Genomic DNA, 20000 nt, shown 5'->3' with positions numbered 1-20000 from the left:
CTGGGTTAGTTGAACAAATCCTTTAACATCTTTCTTTGGCTTTAGCTGACGTTGTTGGGGAGGAAATGTCCTCAAACCCTAATTGTTGGCCTTTAACCGAGCGTTCCCCAGGACCTCTGAATCAGCACATCTCTAATTACATGTTTGTGTTGTTGCTTTTTAGTGCTTGAGGGAAAATGAGCTCTTCTGAGGTTGTTTAAAACCAAAATGTGCCCTCTCATGTGACTTCACACCCGCTGCTTGGCACCTCAGCTAAGAGGAAAATAAAGCTTAGAAAAACACCAAACCCAGATGTTCCTTGTAGAACCCGACCAGAAAACACTTCAGTGGAAAAATACAATAAAACTGATAGTTATGACTCGAAATTCTGGTTTAATAAAAGTTGTTCGATAAACACACCTATACTCTAATGCACCGAGATGTTATACGATGTTGCTGCTAAAACAATATATTGTTTCATAAAAGCAATAAACCACTCAATGGTTCAGGCATGACAAAAATAAGCCATAAAATCACATTTCCTACAGTCACTTACTGCTATATTATAAAAGAGCTCTGAGTGAGTGATGTTCATCACATGATCACCATTTTTGGATGAACCACTTCTTTCATGTGACCTTGGATAAAAAGGACTTTATTTATTTCTTAAGGCCAATTTATTTCAAAGAAACTCTAAAAAGGCACATGAATGTGTATAGTTTGTGTGAAGGCTCTTTGTATCTCTTCTTCTTTTCTGATATGTAAAAGGCACGCTTTATATCTGTAAAAATCTCAAACGTCGTCTATTAATTTCTCACATCTGAATCGATCGAGAACAGGCGACTTGTTGAATCAATCTGAGCAGCTGACCGAAGCTCATTGAATATTCATGAGCATAAACAGCTGCCCTATTGAATGCGTTTTAAAGAGCGCTGAACTGAATGGCTGACTCCTTTATTTCGAGAGAGTGGCCTGACTGAATTCACATCTCTTTGCATGACCATCGTGAGAACTCGATTTGTTAAACACAGCCTATCAGAGTTTACTTTAAAAAAGAAAGAAAGAAAAAAAATCACCACATAAAAAAATCACTAAAATTAGCATGAAAACTAAAACTTTAAAAATAAAAAACTCCTCTTGGATCAAAGGACCAATTCTGCATATGTTCAGCATAATTGTTTCAAATCAGCATTAAGATTTTAGGTCAAAATGTATGTGTATATTTTAAGTCACAATTTGATATAAAGGCTTTCGCAATAATATTGTAATCCTCTACTTTAAGGCGAGACACTACAGGTGAATAGGGTACAATTTTAAAATAATAGATATCACCATGAAACTTCCTCAGTTGATTACTTACACAAGTACATAAAAAAAATGTATTACAAGTTTTTGAAATTTGTATGTTTTATTATGCAAATTAGGCATTATCTCATTAAATATGCGCAATTTTGCATATATTTTCGGTAGATAGATCTGAACATATGATAAAGCCAGGTGCAAAATTCTTTTTCATTTTGATTACACACAAGATGAAATAAGATGTTCAGAGGGATTTCAGGACATATGCTTTCATTACCTAGGAAATCTAAATATACTGTCCATAGCCTTAAAAAATAGTTTTTCGCCATATTTTTTTAATTAAAATGTCACATAAATCAGGCCGGGAATGATTATTTACAAATCCCTCTGAATATATCTTCAGAATACTGCTAAGTGTGTAACTGGAGAGTTTGGTGTACATCGGCTGAGATGTTTATACTGGAGAATGTCAAAAAACTCATTTTGAGGAAAAGGCATTTAAAGATTTGTAATATAAAAATTCATTCTTTTTTAGTGGAAACAACTATTTACTGACACAATATCTCATCAAATCATTAGCAACAACAATACAAACCACCTAAATCACATCAAAACTTATAAACAGCATTTATGGCCTTTAACTGAATAGAAAAACAGTCAAAAACACACATCTGAATGTCAGAGCGTGTCACGTGATGCATCTGAACCAATCACGCTGTCAGAAATTGACATCAGCCAATGAGATTTCGCTTTTACAGTTAAATGCCCATTGTACTTTCACGATTGGTTGCTGATTAAACGGAAATGATCATATTTGGATCCGACAGCATTGTAAAGGAGAGAGAGCTTCACAGACGTGTGTGAGATTAAAGGAAGCAGACAGAGATCGCGGATCATGTTGATTCAGAACGCCAACTTTTGTTGAATTTCTGAGAAATCTACAGACGCAAATAGACAAAGTTAGTAAAATAAAGACCTAAATGTGTATTTTGGACTTTTTTTCACCACGAGTTTGAAAGAAGACATGTTATTGAAGAGAAATAGGCCAAAATCTCAAAATTGACCAGTGAAAAACAAAACTATGTTTTTGCCTGCCGTGTCTCGCCTTAATTAACCAGTTCATTTGTAATGACTCTGTGGTGTCGTCTCATGAGAGATGATTATGATATCATCTGAGATGCACTATAGCGTCACACAAACTTCCCAGAGTATTCCATGTGAGCCATGAAACCATTTCCAATTCCCAAAACTTCCAATACCCTGTTAACTCACACGCTATTGGATTTCATGCAGCTGTCGCATCATGTAAAGAGAAGCTTGGGAATCTGAGGATACGCTCATCTGTTCGGCCCACATGTTCTTTACGCATCTTTACAGCGCATAACTCAATGCCACGGATGAGGAAAATCCTGAACATTCAGGCTGGGGAGTTAACATGCGACACCAGAAATCAGCTGATGTGAACCAGAGCACAAAACCAGAATCACATGCGAATGAATCACAAATATCAAACCGGGAAGTGAATCATGGATGTGTTGCATAACATGCTTGAGGGACTCGAGAGTGTCAGGGAATCACAAGGGAATTTGGGGAGAGGAAAGTAATGAGCCCATCTAATCCTGCAATGAAAACAAGAGAGAGCTTAAATGTTACTATTGCTGTCAGCGACATTCCCAAAACTGTTCAAACCACTCCAGATGATAATGAATTTTCAAAGAAATACTTTGCAGAGTCAATAAACTGATGGACCCCAGCCATATCTAGAAAACACACTCTAAAAGATCTTGGGTTATTTTTTCTACTCAAATCCTGGGTTGAGCCTTTTGGGGTTATTTTTTCAGTGTTTGGGAAGTTTTTGTGTTGCAGCTCCTGGGTCAGATAAAACAGATCCTGGGTCAGATAAAACAGATCCTGGGTCAGATAAAACAGCTCCTGGGTCAGATGTAACAACCCAGTGTTTGGGAAGTTTTTGTGTTACCCAGCTCCTGGGTCAGATGTAACAACCCAGTGTTTGGGAAGTTTGTGTGTTACCCAGCTCCTGTCAGATGTAACAACCCAGTGTTTGGGTAGTTTGTGTGTTACCCAGCTCCTGGGTCAGATGTAACAACCCAGTGTTTGGGTAGTTTGTGTGTTACCCAGATCCTGGGTCAGACGTAAACAACCCAGTGTTTGGGTAGTTTTTGTGTTACCCAGCTCCTGGGTCAGATGTAACAACCCAGTGTTTGGGTAGTTTGTGTGTTACCCAGCTCCTGGGTCAGATGTAACAACCCAGTGTTTGGGTAGTTTTTGTGTTACCCAGCTCCTGGGTCAGATGTAACAACCCAGTGTTTGGGTAGTTTTTGTGTTACCCAGCTCCTGGGTCAGATCTAACAACCCAGTGTTTGGGTAGTTTGTGTGTTACCCAGCTCCTGGGTCAGATGTAACAATCCAGTGTTTGGGTAGTTTTTGTGTTACCCAGCTCCTGGGTCAGATGTAACAACCCAGTGTTTGGGTAGTTTTTGTGTTACCCAGCTCCTGGGTCAGACGTAAACAACCCAGTGTTTGGGTAGTTAGTGTGTTACCCAGCTCCTGGGTTAGATGTAACAACCCAGTGTTTGGGTAGTTTGTGTGTTACCCAGCTCCTGGGTCAGGTGTAACAACCCAGTGTTTGGGTAGGTTTTGTGTTACCCAGCTCCTGGGTCAGACGTAAACAACCCAGTGTTTGGGTAGTTAGTGTGTTACCCAGCTTCTGGGTTAGATGTAACAACCCAGTGTTTGGGTAGTTTTTGTGTTACCCAGATCCTGGGTTAGATGTAAACAACCCAGTGTTTGGGTAGTTTTTGTGTTACCCAGCTCCTGGGTTAGATGTAACAACCCAGTGTTTGGGTAGTTTTTGTGTTACCCAGCTCCTGGGTCAGATCTAACAACCCAGTGTTTGGGTAGGTTTTGTGTTACCCAGCTCCTGGGTCAGACGTAAACAACCCAGTGTTTGGGTAGTTAGTGTGTTACCCAGCTTCTGGGTTAGATGTAACAACCCAGTGTTTGGGTAGTTTTTGTGTTACCCAGATCCTGGGTTAGATGTAAACAACCCAGTGTTTGGGTAGTTTTTGTGTTACCCAGATCCTGGGTTAGATGTAACAACCCAGTGTTTGGGTAGTTTTTGTGTTACCCAGATCCTGGGTTAGATGTAACAACCCAGTGTTTGGGTATTTTTTGTTACCCAGCTCTTGGGTCAGATGTAACAACCCAGTGTTTGAGTTATTTATCGCTGGTTTTAAGTTAACCCGTAAACATGAATTAATGTATTAAAATAAATAAAAAAACAATAGTACTACAGTAAAAATGTATCAACCCAGTATGATGGATTAAATCAACCCATTATGCTGGGTTAAATAAACAACCCAATTTTCTGGGTAAAATTAACACAACATGTGTTCTGTCCTATATTTACCCAGCCCTTGGGATGAAAACAACACAAAATCCAGTGTTTTTTAGAGTGCAGAGACATGTGCATGGACTCTTTCGACTTAAAACAGTAAGCAACCAAGGTCTGCACAGGCATGCATTCTCATTTTCTCCAGAAACAAACCTATAGGTTTCAGCTTGGGCTTCTTATTGCGGCTGCGAATTGAGAGTCGGTGGCGATTCCATCAGGCCATTCACATGTTAAGGGCTCCTCGGTGGCCAAATGAAGAGATTCAGAGGCTTTTGTCTACTAGCAGCGACAGTAAATGAGCGGAGCACAAAGAGCTATCTGTGAAGTCTTGAATGAGCTCCACAGGCCCGCTGCCAAAATCTTCAGGCCTTTCGACTCCCTTTAAAGCCACATTCCCAATAACTTTCACTCAGACAGTTCAAACCAAGACCACGGAAATGTGGGGGGGAAGCTTCCCTATTAATTTCTGTGGCAAATGAGTGCAGTTGGGGTTCAGAAAGATCGCGACTACTTGAGGGTCTTTTACTTCAAACGACGTAGCATGTTTTGAAAAGCCCAAAGCCAAGAAATATGAGCAAAGGAGGACATCATTTCATGCAGGGATTTGAGTTCCAGCCAGGAAGAACAACCAATAAACACACTGAAGAAATGTAGCACAACAGATAACAGGAAAATGACACTACATTCCCTACAAATGACGCTTAAAATGAGTAATAAACGTGTCAACATTTGAAAAGATTGGTGCAGAAACTATTTTCACTCAGAAATTGCTAGTAAAGTTCATTAAAAATTACACCAAAAAAAAGAACGCATTAATTAAAAGACTAAAATATTTTCTTGTAAAACATACTGAACTAATATAAAATGTGAAAAACAGTGGGAAAATGTGAAATAAAGAGGATTATATGAGGATGTATCAGCTACTTTACAACTTTGAATGATACTCATCCAATCAGAATTTAGAGTCTGAACTCTATAGTCCAACCCTCAATGCAGGACCCAATCATATCCTTTAATTTATATGATTGACAGGTCTTCTACCACCTGTTGAAATGTCTAATCAAAAGCTTGATTCTCTCTAGCGCTGACCCAGAAACATAAAAATGACTGATTGTTGTTTACATATTCTTTATGTCCTGGTTTCTGTTCTTGGCATACAGCAATGTAAATAGGTCAGCCGGGAAAAACATATTGATTTATTTTTCACAGTTGTCCATCGATACGGTCCACATCAAAATAGTACAGCACTGCTAAATGGCGTCATGGAAAAAAATGTACATCGAATACGTGCTGTAATGTAATGTGAATAATTTCAGCAAGGTTTCAGCACGTTTTTTGCAAAAAATAAGAAACGAATAGGCCTAAATTTTTAAACTGTTCCTGAAAGTTTGAACATTTTCAAGGTCTTGACAGCAGTCAACCATTCTATTTAATAACATTACATAATGCCAAAAATTTTGGGGAAAACATCCCAAATCATCTTCACTCATGAAACTCAAGAAAAAATAATTCTTAAAGTCCCCCTGTAGTCAATAATTGTATCCCTTAAAACTCATCTTTGATCTTCAAAATGAAAATAATTTCTTAATGCCTTAAAATACCTTGAATGTAACTCTACACTCTTGTTTCATTTAGTAGGCTATATAATATGCGGACCCATGAATATTATCCAAATTAGGAGAAAATACTCTGCAATGGTGTTGACTGATGAATTTGCACATGGTTTGTCATAAAGCATATTAAAAACACCACACACTCTAAAAAATGCTGGGTTGTTTCTACCCAATTTTGGGTAAAATATGGACAAACCCAAACGTTGGGTTAAAAATGTAATTTAAAAATTCAACCCAACGGCTGGGTTTGTCCATATTTTACCCAAAATTGGGTTGAAACAACCCAGCATTTTTTTAGTGTGTATATACATGTAAATAACATTAAAAACCTGATATTCACCACTGGGAATATTTAAATAAAAATCAATGCAAATAAAGGAGGTTGATCTTTCTATTGAGACGTTCATCATAAATAACAGGTTTGCCCTTTAAATCTTTTCACTGACATTTGGATTGGAAAGGCCAAACCACTGAAGTCTGGAGCTTTCAGAAGCACTGATATAGGCAACTAATTTATAAAGCTCTGATGAACACTTTTGAGCTCTTGCTAGATCCATCATGTGGCTCTGAAACGATTCAGGGCAGGGCCGCGGATTCGACTCGCTCTTGCCCCTCTTGTCTTCTGAATGGCCCTTTGATGCCCAAATGTGGGGGAAATTGGCCATGCTTGAGCAAGCACTCTCACTTCCATATCACTTCATATCACAATTCACAATGCTCCTCTTTGTGTGCACTGCGATTATGAAGAGGAACAAATAAACATGATGGACAGGACCAGTGAACTACTTTTGGGAGAAGATTAAAGGAGCCATTACCAAGCAGGACACCTCATGCCATATTTGTTCTGCGTAACAAACGTTGAACGTCTTGAGAAGCTCAAACGTGCTGCGTAACACGAGAATGAACCTCATTGGTTCTTGAGAAGCTCAAACGTGCTGCGTAACACGAGAATGAACCTCATTGGTTCTTGAGAAGCTCAAACGTGCTGCGTAACACGAGAATGATCCTCATTGGTTCTTGAGAAGCTCAAACGTGCTGCGTAACACGAGAATGATCCTCATTGGTTCTTGAGAAGCTCAAACCTGCTGCGTAACACGAGAATGATCCTCATTGGTTCTTGAGAAGCTCAAACGTGCTGCGTAACACGAGAATGATCCTCATTGGTTCTTGAGAAGCTCAAACCTGCTGCGTAACACGAGAATGATCCTCATTGGTTCTTGAGAAGCTCAAACGTGCTGCGTAACACGAGAATGATCCTCATTGGTTCTTGAGAAGCTCAAACGTGCTGCGTAACACGAGAATGATCCTCATTGGTTCTTGAGAAGCTCAAACGTGCTGCGTAACACGAGAATGATCCTCATTGGTTCTTGAGAAGCTCAAACGTGCTGCGTAACACGAGAATGATCCTCATTGGTTCTTGAGAAGCTCAAACGTGCTGCGTAACACGAGAATGAACCTCATTGGTTCTTGAGAAGCTCAAACGTGATGCGTAACACGAGAATGATCCTCATTGGTTCTTGAGAAGCTCAAACGTGCTGCGTAACACGAGAATGAACCTCATTGGTTCTTGAGAAGCTCAAACGTGATGCGTAACACGAGAATGATCCTCATTGGTTCTTGAGAAGCTCAAACGTGCTGCGTAACACGAGAATGATCCTCATTGGTTCTTGAGAAGCTCAAATGTGATGCGTAACACGAGAATGATCCTCATTGGTTCTTGAGAAGCTCAAACGTGATGCGTAACACGAGAATGATCCTCATTGGTTCTTGAGAAGCTCAAACGTGCTGCGTAACACGAGAATGAACCTCATTGGTTCTTGAGAAGCTCAAACGTGATGCGTAACACGAGAATGATCCTCATTGGTTCTTGAGAAGCTCAAACGTGCTGCGTAACACGAGAATGATCCTCATTGGTTCTTGAGAAGCTCAAACGTGCTGCGTAACACGAGAATGATCCTCATTGGTTCTTGAGAAGCTCAAACGTGCTGCGTAACACGAGAATGATCCTCATTGGTTCTTGAGAAGCTCAAACGTGATGCGTAACACGAGAATGATCCTCATTGGTTCTTGAGAAGCTCAAACGTGCTGCGTAACACGAGAATGAACCTCATTGGTTCTTGAGAAGCTCAAACGTGCTGCGTAACACGAGAATGAACCTCATTGGTTCTTGAGAAGCTCAAACGTGATGCGTAACACGAGAATGATCCTCATTGGTTCTTGAGAAGCTCAAACGTGCTGCGTAACACGAGAATGAACCTCATTGGTTCTTGAGAAGCTCAAACGTGCTGCGTAACACGAGAATGAACCTCATTGGTTCTTGAGAAGCTCAAACGTGATGCGTAACACGAGAATGATCCTCATTGGTTCTTGAGAAGCTCAAACGTGCTGCGTAACACGAGAATGATCCTCATTGGTTCTTGAGAAGCTCAAACGTGCTGCGTAACACGAGAATGATCCTCATTGGTTCTTGAGAAGCTCAAACGTGCTGCGTAACACGAGAATGATCCTCATTGGTTCTTGAGAAGCTCAAACGTGATGCGTAACACGAGAATGAACCTCATTGGTTCTTGAGAAGCTCAAACGTGCTGCGTAACACGAGAATGAACCTCATTGGTTCTTGAGAAGCTCAAACGTGATGCGTAACACAAGAATGATCCTCATTGGTTCTTGAGAAGCTCAAACGTGCTGCGTAACACGAGAATGATCCTCATTGGTTCTTGAGAAGCTCAAACGTGCTGCGTAACACGAGAATGATCCTCATTGGTTCTTGAGAAGCTCAAACGTGCTGCGTAACACGAGAATGATCCTCATTGGTTCTTGAGAAGCTCAAACGTGCTGCGTAACACGAGAATGATCCTCATTGGTTCTTGAGAAGCTCAAACGTGCTGCGTAACACGAGAATGATCCTCATTGGTTCTTGAGAAGCTCAAACCTGCTGCGTAACACGAGAATGATCCTCATTGGTTCTTGAGAAGCTCAAACGTGCTGCGTAACACGAGAATGATCCTCATTGGTTCTTGAGAAGCTCAAACGTGCTGCGTAACACGAGAATGATCCTCATTGGTTCTTGAGAAGCTCAAACGTGCTGCGTAACACGAGAATGATCCTCATTGGTTCTTGAGAAGCTCAAACGTGCTGCGTAACACGAGAATGAACCTCATTGGTTCTTGAGAAGCTCAAACGTGATGCGTAACACGAGAATGATCCTCATTGGTTCTTGAGAAGCTCAAACCTGCTGCGTAACACGAGAATGATCCTCATTGGTTCTTGAGAAGCTCAAACGTGATGCGTAACACGAGAATGATCCTCATTGGTTCTTGAGAAGCTCAAACGTGATGCGTAACACGAGAATGATCCTCATTGGTTCTTGAGAAGCTCAAACGTGCTGCGTAACACGAGAATGAACCTCATTGGTTCTTGAGAAGCTCAAACGTGCTGCGTAACACGAGAATGAACCTCATTGGTTCTTGAGAAGCTCAAACGTGATGCGTAACACGAGAATGATCCTCATTGGTTCTTGAGAAGCTCAAACGTGATGCGTAACACGAGAATGATCCTCATTGGTTCTTGAGAAGCTCAAACGTGCTGCGTAACACGAGAATGAACCTCATTGGTTCTTGAGAAGCTCAAACGTGATGCGTAACACGAGAATGATCCTCATTGGTTCTTGAGAAGCTCAAACGTGCTGCGTAACACGAGAATGATCCTCATTGGTTCTTGAGAAGCTCAAACGTGTAAATTAACTCTTTTAAAAGGTCAACATGAAATGCCATTTGATTTTGGCATTTGCCAAATGTAATTCAAATGCAATTGATTTTATCCATCAGGAATTTATTGGGGGAAAAAAGTGGGTGTTACGAATCTGCAAGGTCAGGAGCATTTTGGTAAAAGATTACAGCGTTTTTCTTTGGAACAATAAATTAATGAACCGTTATGCACAATAACACAAGAAAGAATACATTTGGATTTGGATACAAGAATACATTTGGATTTCATGTTGACTTCAGGAAAACCACACTGGCACATCGCAGGAGAGAGTCATCAACCGACACAAGACAGAAATTACTTCTGACAAATAGATGACATACTTTTCTCCAGAACTTGACAGACTATGAAACAACCACCGAATCAAACAACATAAATACAACCACACCCAGAGATTTTAAATATATAAACTCTCGTGTGAATCAAATCAAAACATTTCATTACAAGCCAATATGATGCTCATGCTGGTCTGGATGTTGTAAACACTGAGGCAAAATGTAAATGCTTAAAAGTGACTAAATCTTTCCAGGAGTCCGTGATGTCGTGCTTAAAGAATGACTGTCCACAAGAGAACGAGAACAGCTACAGAGAGAACTGGAGATAGAGTTTAAAACTAAAAAAAAAATTATATGGTGCAAAAGTTCATTTATTTCAGTAATTCAACTTAAAAGGTGAAACTAATAGCCTATATTATATAGACTCAAAGTGAGATATTTCAAGCCTTTATTTATCATAAATCTGATGATTATGGCTTACAGATTATGCAAACCCCAAATTCAAAATTAGAATATTGTGAAAAGGTTTTCATAAGCTGTTTTTCACAATTATTTCTATTAAGGTTTTCACAATTATAACAAATAAAGGCTTGAAATATCTCACTTTGCATTTGATTCGCAGATTAACTGCTAAATTTAACCATCATAGAGTGAAAGTTTATCATTTGGACGTGTTTTGTCTTGCCAATTTACACATTCAAACAATTTTAAAACTCTTTCGCGCTTCCCTGCCCTTGAACGGACACAACAGGTTGGAAGCCCTACAGGTTGGAAGCGGAATTGTCCATTACCGCTGTCGTAAATAATTTAACGTACGCAGCTACTGTCACACACACACACGTTACACATTAAAGCAACACTAAGAAACTTTTCCTCAGCGGTCGCCCTACAGGTTGGAAGCGGAATTGTCAATTACCGCTGTCGTAAATAATAATGTAGCGTACGCAGCTACTGTCACACACACACACACACACACAAAAGTAACACTAAAGAACTTAAAGCGCGTTCGTGACGTCACATAATACGCAGTTACGTTGAAAAGGTCACGCTTGACGAGTCAGTGTTTACAGATGTGCGGAAGGAGGACCATACACGCATATTCACATGTCTTTGTGTCAGTTTATCGTTTAAAATGCCCATCTCGTGTGTGTATCCTGGTGTTGGAATATTAAAAAGCCTAAAAGAAAATTGTCAGGATAGAAATGTTTTACTTTTCATAGAAGCGAGACCTTTTCAGCGTAACTGCGTATTAATGACGTCACGAACAGAGCCTCACAGAACAGAGCAAGGCGAGCGCTTGTGCTTATAAAACTTAAACTTTATTATTTATTTTTGAAATGACGATGGTTTCGCTAGATAAGAGCCGTATTCATCGTCTGGTGTCGTTTAAAGCCCGTTGAAGCGGCGCTGACACTGTCATCTGGACCTTGACCCGTTTGGGGCCCATTGACGTCCATTATATGGAGAAATGTGTTCATCAAAAACCTTCATTTCTTTTCCACTGAAGAAAGAAAGACATGGACATCTTGATGACATCGGGGTGAGGAAACTATCAGCAAAAGTTTTTTTAAAAGTGAACTAATCCTTTAAGTAATAAATGAAAAGCCAGGTTACAAAAAGTTAGTTTTGAAAAAGAAAATCCGAAAAATGATCCGATCCGTGGTTCAAAAATGTTGTGGTCCATTGCACCACTTAAATGCACTCATTATTTTGTAAGAAACAAAAAAGCAGCCATTAATAAAATCTGAAGAATATCACAGAATCAAACGCCTATCATCAGTAGTAACAGTGAGTTTGTGTAACGACAGCATGCAGCTGCAGTGCAGGATCACTCATTCATGCTTTATTCTCTTCAGGATCTCCAAACTTCACGAGAACAGTCTCTGGAGTCACACAAAGACGAGGCCGATGAACTACACACACAAAGCCAGCGCTGTGCGCGAGAACAAACCCCAGCTCTCACGCGTCCTCACACGGTCAGCTGCGGCGGCGGCTTGAATCAAACCGCTCGGCTCTCGTCCGCCAGTTTCCTCACAACATTTCTGGAGAACTCAAAAAACTCAGTTCATGCCATAAAAAAACAAGCGATGAAAGGATGTCGACTTAACGAGGAAATACTTCAAAGAGTAAATAAAAACAAGATGTTGGCTTGCGAGTTATCAGCGTGAGCATTTAAAGCAATAATTCAGCACATTCACTCCACCTCATGGCATCCCAAACCTGTACGTTGTTATTTTCTCAACATAAAAAAAAAAAAAAGTTGTTTTGGAAGAATCTCCAAGAGCTGCATTAAGCTCCTCAAAAACATCTACCTTTGCTTTCCAAAGACAAAATAACAGAATACAGGTTTGGAAAGTAAATAATGACTGAACTGAACTTTCGCTTTAAAGTCACCATGAAATGGAAGTTGCAATCGTCTTTATTTCTCTATAGTGCCGTATATCGAGTGAAGCGCTTCCGGGACAAGAACAAATGTGGGCGGGGCTTGATTGTGTCTGTGTGGAACTGATTGGATGGTTGTGGTTTGCTATTGGCTGATCTCATGTGAGTGACAGGTTATAGCCCCGCCCACATCATCCGAGAAGAGATGCTGCAAGAGGAACTTATTCTCATTCAAGATTATAAGCCACGTGAATTGAAACGCCCCCTGAAATATTATTATGTTTTTTATCTTTTAGTATGAATATGTTAGCCTGAAGGTTATGAATAAGCTGGTGTGTTCCAAAATTCTCATTTAGGAGAATTCAAAACTTACAGTCTCTCACTTCCGCTAAAATGGATCAGGGATTTGACATCACCGCGTCTCATCACATCTTCTGTCCAATCAAAAGCTCTAGAATCTAAAGCTCCGCCCCCTCTGCTATAAACACCACCTGACCACAGCGAGCGTTGACACACACGGAGCAATATGTGTACGAGTGTGTGTTCGGTTGCTCAAACGCTCAGGTTTTATTCCGTTCTCCAACTGTACGCTGGTTAAGAATGAAAATGAATGAATCCTCTACTATTGAATCCAGCGTATCATCAGCGTTCGGATCCGCTTCCATGTGCTGTCAGTCTGTGAGCGTACTAAACGCTATTGGCTATTTGAAAAAAGTGGGAGGAGCCATTCAAGATGCCCCGCCTTAGCTTCCTGTTTCAGTGGAAATTCAAACAAACGCATCAAACAAAGCTGCGCGATCCAAGACACTTCAGGGGGACTTTAACACAATAATGATGATGTGCACCTGTAAATCATTCATAATAAACACTGTAATATTGCATAACACATGATATTGTGCTGAAAGTGAAACCAGGTTAATCGTGTAAGTGCGGAGACAGATTCCTGAGGTCTGAACGTGAACAGAGACGGCGAGAGTGTTTATCCTCGTCTCAGCGCTACGGCCCATCTGGCCCACAGCCCTTCTTACGGTCACAAAGCCCATAATTCAGCCGGGAGCTTTTAAACAGTGGTAAACATCCGTGGAAGTGGCGCCGCTCTCCTCATCTGCCCGTTTCAGAGTGGAAACTCACAATACAGACTATTCTACTCCACATCTATCCAAACATCTGCAGGACACATTATACAAGACTCTACACTGATGGGTCAGAGACAGCTGGCAAAACAATGCAACTAAATATATAACTGTGCATACTCGTCAACATTTGAACGGGAAGAGAAAATCCTCCCATTTATTTTGCCGCTCATGAATGTCAAAGTGTGTGCGTCATAGCAAACTCTCCAGAATTTTGCTGTGAATTCATTTGTCACTTGGTAGAAGCTTGTGAAATTAAACGGGTGATTACATGACAGGTTGTGATGCACTTAAAGAGTTAATTCACCCAAAAATGTAATTTATCCAATGATTTAATCACCCTTAAGCCATCCTAAGTGTATATTAGTTTCTTCTTTCAGTCGAACAATCAGTTATATTAAAAAATATCCATAATGGGAGTAAAGGGTTCGTACAGACACTGTAAAATGAAGTTCCAGGACTTTTCAAGCACTACTTTTTTGGTTTTCAAGGACTACAATCAGAGATCTCACTTATTAAACAATATCTTACGGTAAACAGATCAACAAAAATAACAAATACAAAAAAAATGGAACAAATAAAGTGCAGCGGATGCAATGACTGTGGAAACTTTAACCATTGAAAGGACACTACGACAAAGATATCGCTTTCTTATTCAAACTGATTTTTCTAGCATGAATATATGATTGACCTGAAGAATGAAAGATGTATCATTAGATATTTATATGAGCAATATCACACTCATGTCCATGCAAAAAGCCTTTACATCTAGGCTATATCAGACGGGTTGCAGCGTTGATTTTGTGTGAAAATATTGTTTTATCAATAAAATTTAACTAATTTCACATTTTGTCTTTCAATAATTCAAGCACTTTTCAAGCACCTTTTCATAAATATGGCTGTTTCCAAATATTTCCAGGACTTCAATGTCAAAAAGTCAAATTTAAGCACTTTAAGCATCTTATGAACCCTTTTTGAAGCCCAAAAAAGTGCATCCATCCATCATAAAAGTAATCCAGGTGTTAAAAAAAGGCCTTAATAAAGTACCGTAATAACCTTTAAAGTAATAAAGGTTAATAAAGTTACTCACGGAGTCACTCCCATTATAAACCAATATATAACTCTGATTGTGTTTGGCTGAAAGAAGAAAGTTATACACAGGGTGGCTTGAGCTGGAAAATTATGGGATATTTTTCATTTTTGGGTGAATTAACCCTTTAACCTCAAAAACCATCAACCAAATCACATGATGTATTAATATTACTCTTTGTATGGGTAACAATGCGGTTGCTGGATGTTCAATCCTGGGAACTAAAGCAAAGCCAGATTAAAAGAACCACTGATTGAGTTATAAACGCATTTGCACATGCAGGTCTAGTATTTCCTTCCTTTGCCAAACTGGGTTTGCTCATTAAACACGAACAATCCTAATAAAGTGGATTAAGTGGAGAATAGTGCAAACCCAAATGAATGGAAAATTCAATTTTCAAACAGAATTGCAAGAAAACACAGTTTGCCAAGCTGACAGGGAACGTTCTGGCGAGGTTCTCTCAAAGTCACGAACAACAAACTTTCTTCCAGTAACATTAATAGAACGTTCGTTAATTCGTTTAAAGTTAATAATGTTCTCAAAACGTTAGCAAAAAAACGTTATTTATAAATCGTTCATGGACTAGCCTATATTTTTTCTGAAACGGTTTAAGATGTTTGTAACGTTTTTTGTTGTATTGTTTCAGAACGTTCAGAGAACGTTCAAAAGTAACGTTTCCAAAATATTTAAAGAATGATAAAATCGAATGTCTCGAATAACCAAGATTTTTTTTTTTTTTTTTTTACATTTAGAAAAACTGGACGGTTTAAAGAACGTTCGGGGAACATTCAGAAATAGCCAAATGTTTTATTACTTAAACGTTTGGGAACGTTAGGAAAAACGCTCTAATAACATATTTTTGTTAGCTGGCCACAACAAAACAAAATAGCAAACTGCTGTCAAACTGCAATCTTACACCGTTAACTTCAGTCTAACGTAGCTACTCTTGTTTACAGCCGACGTGAGATGCGGTTGGTAGCAAATCAAATCTCTTTAGAGTAATCCATAATCTCACTTCTCAGAGCTGCTCAGTTACCTACACTAATGCCGACCACTCTCGAACTGTGTCAGATACAAAGAAATACAAAGACTTTACAGAAACAAAGAGAGAGAAAAAGACGTATATTTCCCAAAAACAGTCGCGCGCGCGTCCGTTCTGAGGTAAACTATAACTGTTAACTGTCACAGTCTGAGGGGGGAAAAAACCGCTCAAACTTTCAAACTACAGCGTGAATGTATTTAATAAACCCGGTTTTTAAGTTTACATACCCATTTTTCAAGCGTTCCAGCACTTCAGCAGGAGTCACATCAACTGTGTTGAGAGAGTTTAACGGGTAACGGGAACGCGAGCGCACACTGACTGACACACGCACGCGCGCGCGCACACTCTGAGCGGAGTAGGTGCACGGGCGCGTGACGTCATCAGCAGGGATTACCCTCCCCCTCCCCAACGCGGTCTGTAACTTTTTAATTTTTGTATTTAATTTTTTATTTAACATCAAACATAAGCCAAACAGATATTGTGGAACACATATAACAGATCTTACATTGTACAGAGTAAAAAAAAAAAAAAAACTTTTATACAATTCTTATTTCTAGTGATTGAAAGTCATAGTATATTTTACAAAAAAAAAAAAAAAAAGGAGAGTGTTATAGACATTACTTTAGCTTTATGTAGGCTATATGAAACTTCCCAAGAAGATATATTAACTTTAATGTGTGTAATCAATATCAATATCAATCACAGCCAGTATTACAGTCATAGCCTCATCTATTCTGATTATTCTGTAGAACGTGTCGAAAACCACAATATTTCACAACATACTGCAGAAGTTTGAGCTCTATCTAATCTCTATTCATGATGCATCCCAAGACTGAGCTTCACGGCCGCGGGAACCCAATGATCCCGCACACTGGCCCTCGTATCCCAGGGTCCTGAAGAGCCCGATCACAAACCCTTTCAGAACCGGCCAAATGGCCTCAGTCAATGGAGATCCGGAGACAGGATCGGGAGTATTCTCAGGAACATGTTTCCCGGGCCTCGGTTTGGAGAGTTGTTCAGCTTGTTCTGTATATAACAAAAGCATCAGTAACTTCAGAGCGATATTCTAAAGCTCGAGTCTTTAAGTGGTTTATTTGCTATTAGATTATAAACTGATGTCCTCTGAGGCTTCAAACATGCAACATTAGTTTGTTTTGGATCGAGGCTCACAATAACTGAGTGTAAGTCAACTTTTTGTGTTATTTTATCCATGACTGGGTAGCTTTAATTGTGCCAGAGGTCATCATGATGATAATGATGTAATCATTGGCTTGATGTGATCGAGACCTTTTAACCCCTTCACACCCCTGTGTTCAAACGTGTGCGTAAAATATCCTGTCATTAGTCATCAGTGTCACTACTGGTTATTAAAACTCGTAAAAATTAAAATTAAAAAAATTAAAAAATTAAAAGTTTTTTTTTTAATGTAAGTTGGCAAGTTTTCAAGAAGTAAAATGACTAAAACAATTAAACAAAAGCTAAAATAAAAATAATACAAGCATTTTAACAGGTAACACTTTAATTAAAAAGCCTTTATGTCTAATGCATTATAAAGCTTTTCATAATGATACGGGAAATATTTATATAGATATAATATTAAGATAAATAAGGTGAAATCTTATTTGCAGATTCTTTGTTATATCTGAAATTGGTTGTCATGTGTTTTAGTGCAGTCAAATCGATTAATCGCGATTAATCACCTCTAAAGTTTGTCTAAAGTCACCTTAAAGTTTGCACATATATATATACAAACTTTATATATGACAATACAATACTCAATATATGAATAAATTTTATTTTAGATGTGATTAATCGTGATTAATCGATATATATATTATACACACACACACACACACATACAAACTTTATTTTAGATGTGATTAATCGTGATTAATCAATATATATATATATACACACACACACACACACACACACATACAAACTTTATTTTAGATGTGATTAATCGTTAATCGATATATACACAAGCTTTTATTTTAGATGTGATTAATCGTGATTAATCTGTGTATATATATATATATATACAAACTTTATTTTAGATGTGATTAATCGTGACACACACACACTTTTATTTTAGATGTGATTAATCGATATATATGCAAACTTTTATTTTAGATGTGATTAATCGATATATACACACACAAACTTTTGCTATTTAGATGTGATTAATCGTGATTAATCGATATATATACACACAAACTTTTATTTTAGATGTGATTAATCGATATATATGTATATACACACACACACACTTTTATATTTATATATATATATATATGTATATATAAAAGTATATATATATATATATATATATATATATATATATATAATGCATTAAAACTAGTACTATCAAATTGATTAATCACATCTAAAATAAAAGTATATATATATACAGTAGTCAACATTTGAAGTATATATATATATATACCATATTTTATATATATATATATATACAGTAGTCAACATTTGAAATGTATATATATATACCATTTTTTTTATATATAGTATATATATATATATATATATATATACACTGTGTGTGTATATATATTATTTTTAGGCCAATATATAGAACTTTTTTGATGATCAAAAAAGTTAATCAAAGTTGTCCTGAGAACGGGTAATGATTCACCGATTTGATAGTGTAGTTTTAATGCATGATACTTTAATGAGACCATACAATGCATTAAAATATTTTTTATAATGCATTATATATAAAGGCTTTAAGTATTTTTAAAAAATGAATAAAGCCGACAAAAGCAGACAACAAAATGACTAAAACTGTAACTAAAGAAAAATGAGGGGGGAAAACATTTCAAAACATTAATAAATCTTATAAAAGTGTGTTAATGATAGTAAATTGACACGGTATTCCTTTAATGATGTCCCTGTGAAGGCCTCAAGCTTCCGTCCTCGACTCAAGCACATCCGCTGAGGAACACACCTCATTACGCTGAGCAGAAGCTTTACACACACACACACACACACACACACACACACACACTCCAGATGAGAATAAAGCCTGGGCAGAGTCTGAGTACGTGACTGGCATGATGACATCACCCATCGCCATGGAGACGAGCGAAGCTTGTGTTTCTCTTTGACCAGGACTTTCTCATTCATCCGAACATGCTGTTGTTATATAGAGTTTGTACAAGAGTTTTAGTCAAAGTTTGAAGATTAAACAGGCCTTGCATTCAGCCAGACATCTTTATCTTCTCCTGCCATGAAGAAAAGCACAAGTTTGACACACTGAAGTCTATAACTCATCCTGTCAACCAGCAAAGAGAAAACCGGTAACACTTCACAGTAATGTTCATTAGTCAACACACATACAGCATTTATTTGTGTTAATTTCAACATTTACTACTTTATTAAAATCTTGTTAACATTAGATAATGCTCTGTGAACTAACATGAACAAACAATGAAGAGTTGTATATTTATTTATACAACAGTTGTGATGTATTTATATATGTTTGATCTTCATATTTGGCCCTTATTTGGGTATAAATGGCATCTCAAAACTGATAATTATTTGGTTGAAAAGATGTTTAATCCATATGTTCACCACGACTGTAATTATCTGATCAAAAATACAGAATAAACAGTGAAATATTATTATAATGTAGATCATCAGTTTTCTATGTGAATATATAGTAAAGTGTAATTTATTCCTGTGATCAAAGCTGAGTTTATCATCATTACTCCAGTCTTCAGTGTCACATGATCCTCCAGAAATCAGGATAATATGAAGATCTGATGCTCAAGACACAGTTATGATTATTATCAGTGTTGAAAACTGTTCATATTTCTGTGGAAACTGATACATTTTATTTTTCAGGATTCTGTGATGAATAGAAAGTTCAAAAGATCTGCATTTATTTGAAATATAATCTTTTGTAACATTATAAATTTTTTTACAGTAAATCATAACTAAGAAAAATGACAAAAGCACGTAACAAAATTACATAATCAAAAGCTAAT

The 20000-nt window shown here is 38.0% G+C and overlaps 1 protein-coding gene across 2 annotated transcripts in view; it reads right to left on the bottom strand.

The window, feature by feature from the left end:
- The window catches only part of gpm6bb (glycoprotein M6Bb), a 46112-nt gene extending 29709 nt beyond the window's left edge, over positions 1-16403 (bottom strand). The window contains exon 1 of one of the 2 annotated variants that reach the window (XM_079617530.1): positions 16224-16403. In XM_079617530.1, coding sequence (XP_079473656.1) covers positions 16224-16227 — 4 coding nt within the window. In that variant the 5' untranslated portion in view covers positions 16228-16403. The remainder of the gene's footprint in view (positions 1-16223) is intronic. The other variant, XM_079617532.1, reaches the window with a different exon arrangement.
- Between the last annotated feature and the right edge of the window lie 3597 nt (positions 16404-20000).

This window comes from Phoxinus phoxinus (assembly GCF_949152265.1).
Source record: "Phoxinus phoxinus genome assembly, chromosome: 7".
Lineage (NCBI taxonomy): Eukaryota > Metazoa > Chordata > Actinopteri > Cypriniformes > Leuciscidae > Phoxinus > Phoxinus phoxinus.
This window is presented reverse-complemented; position numbering and strand designations above follow the sequence as displayed.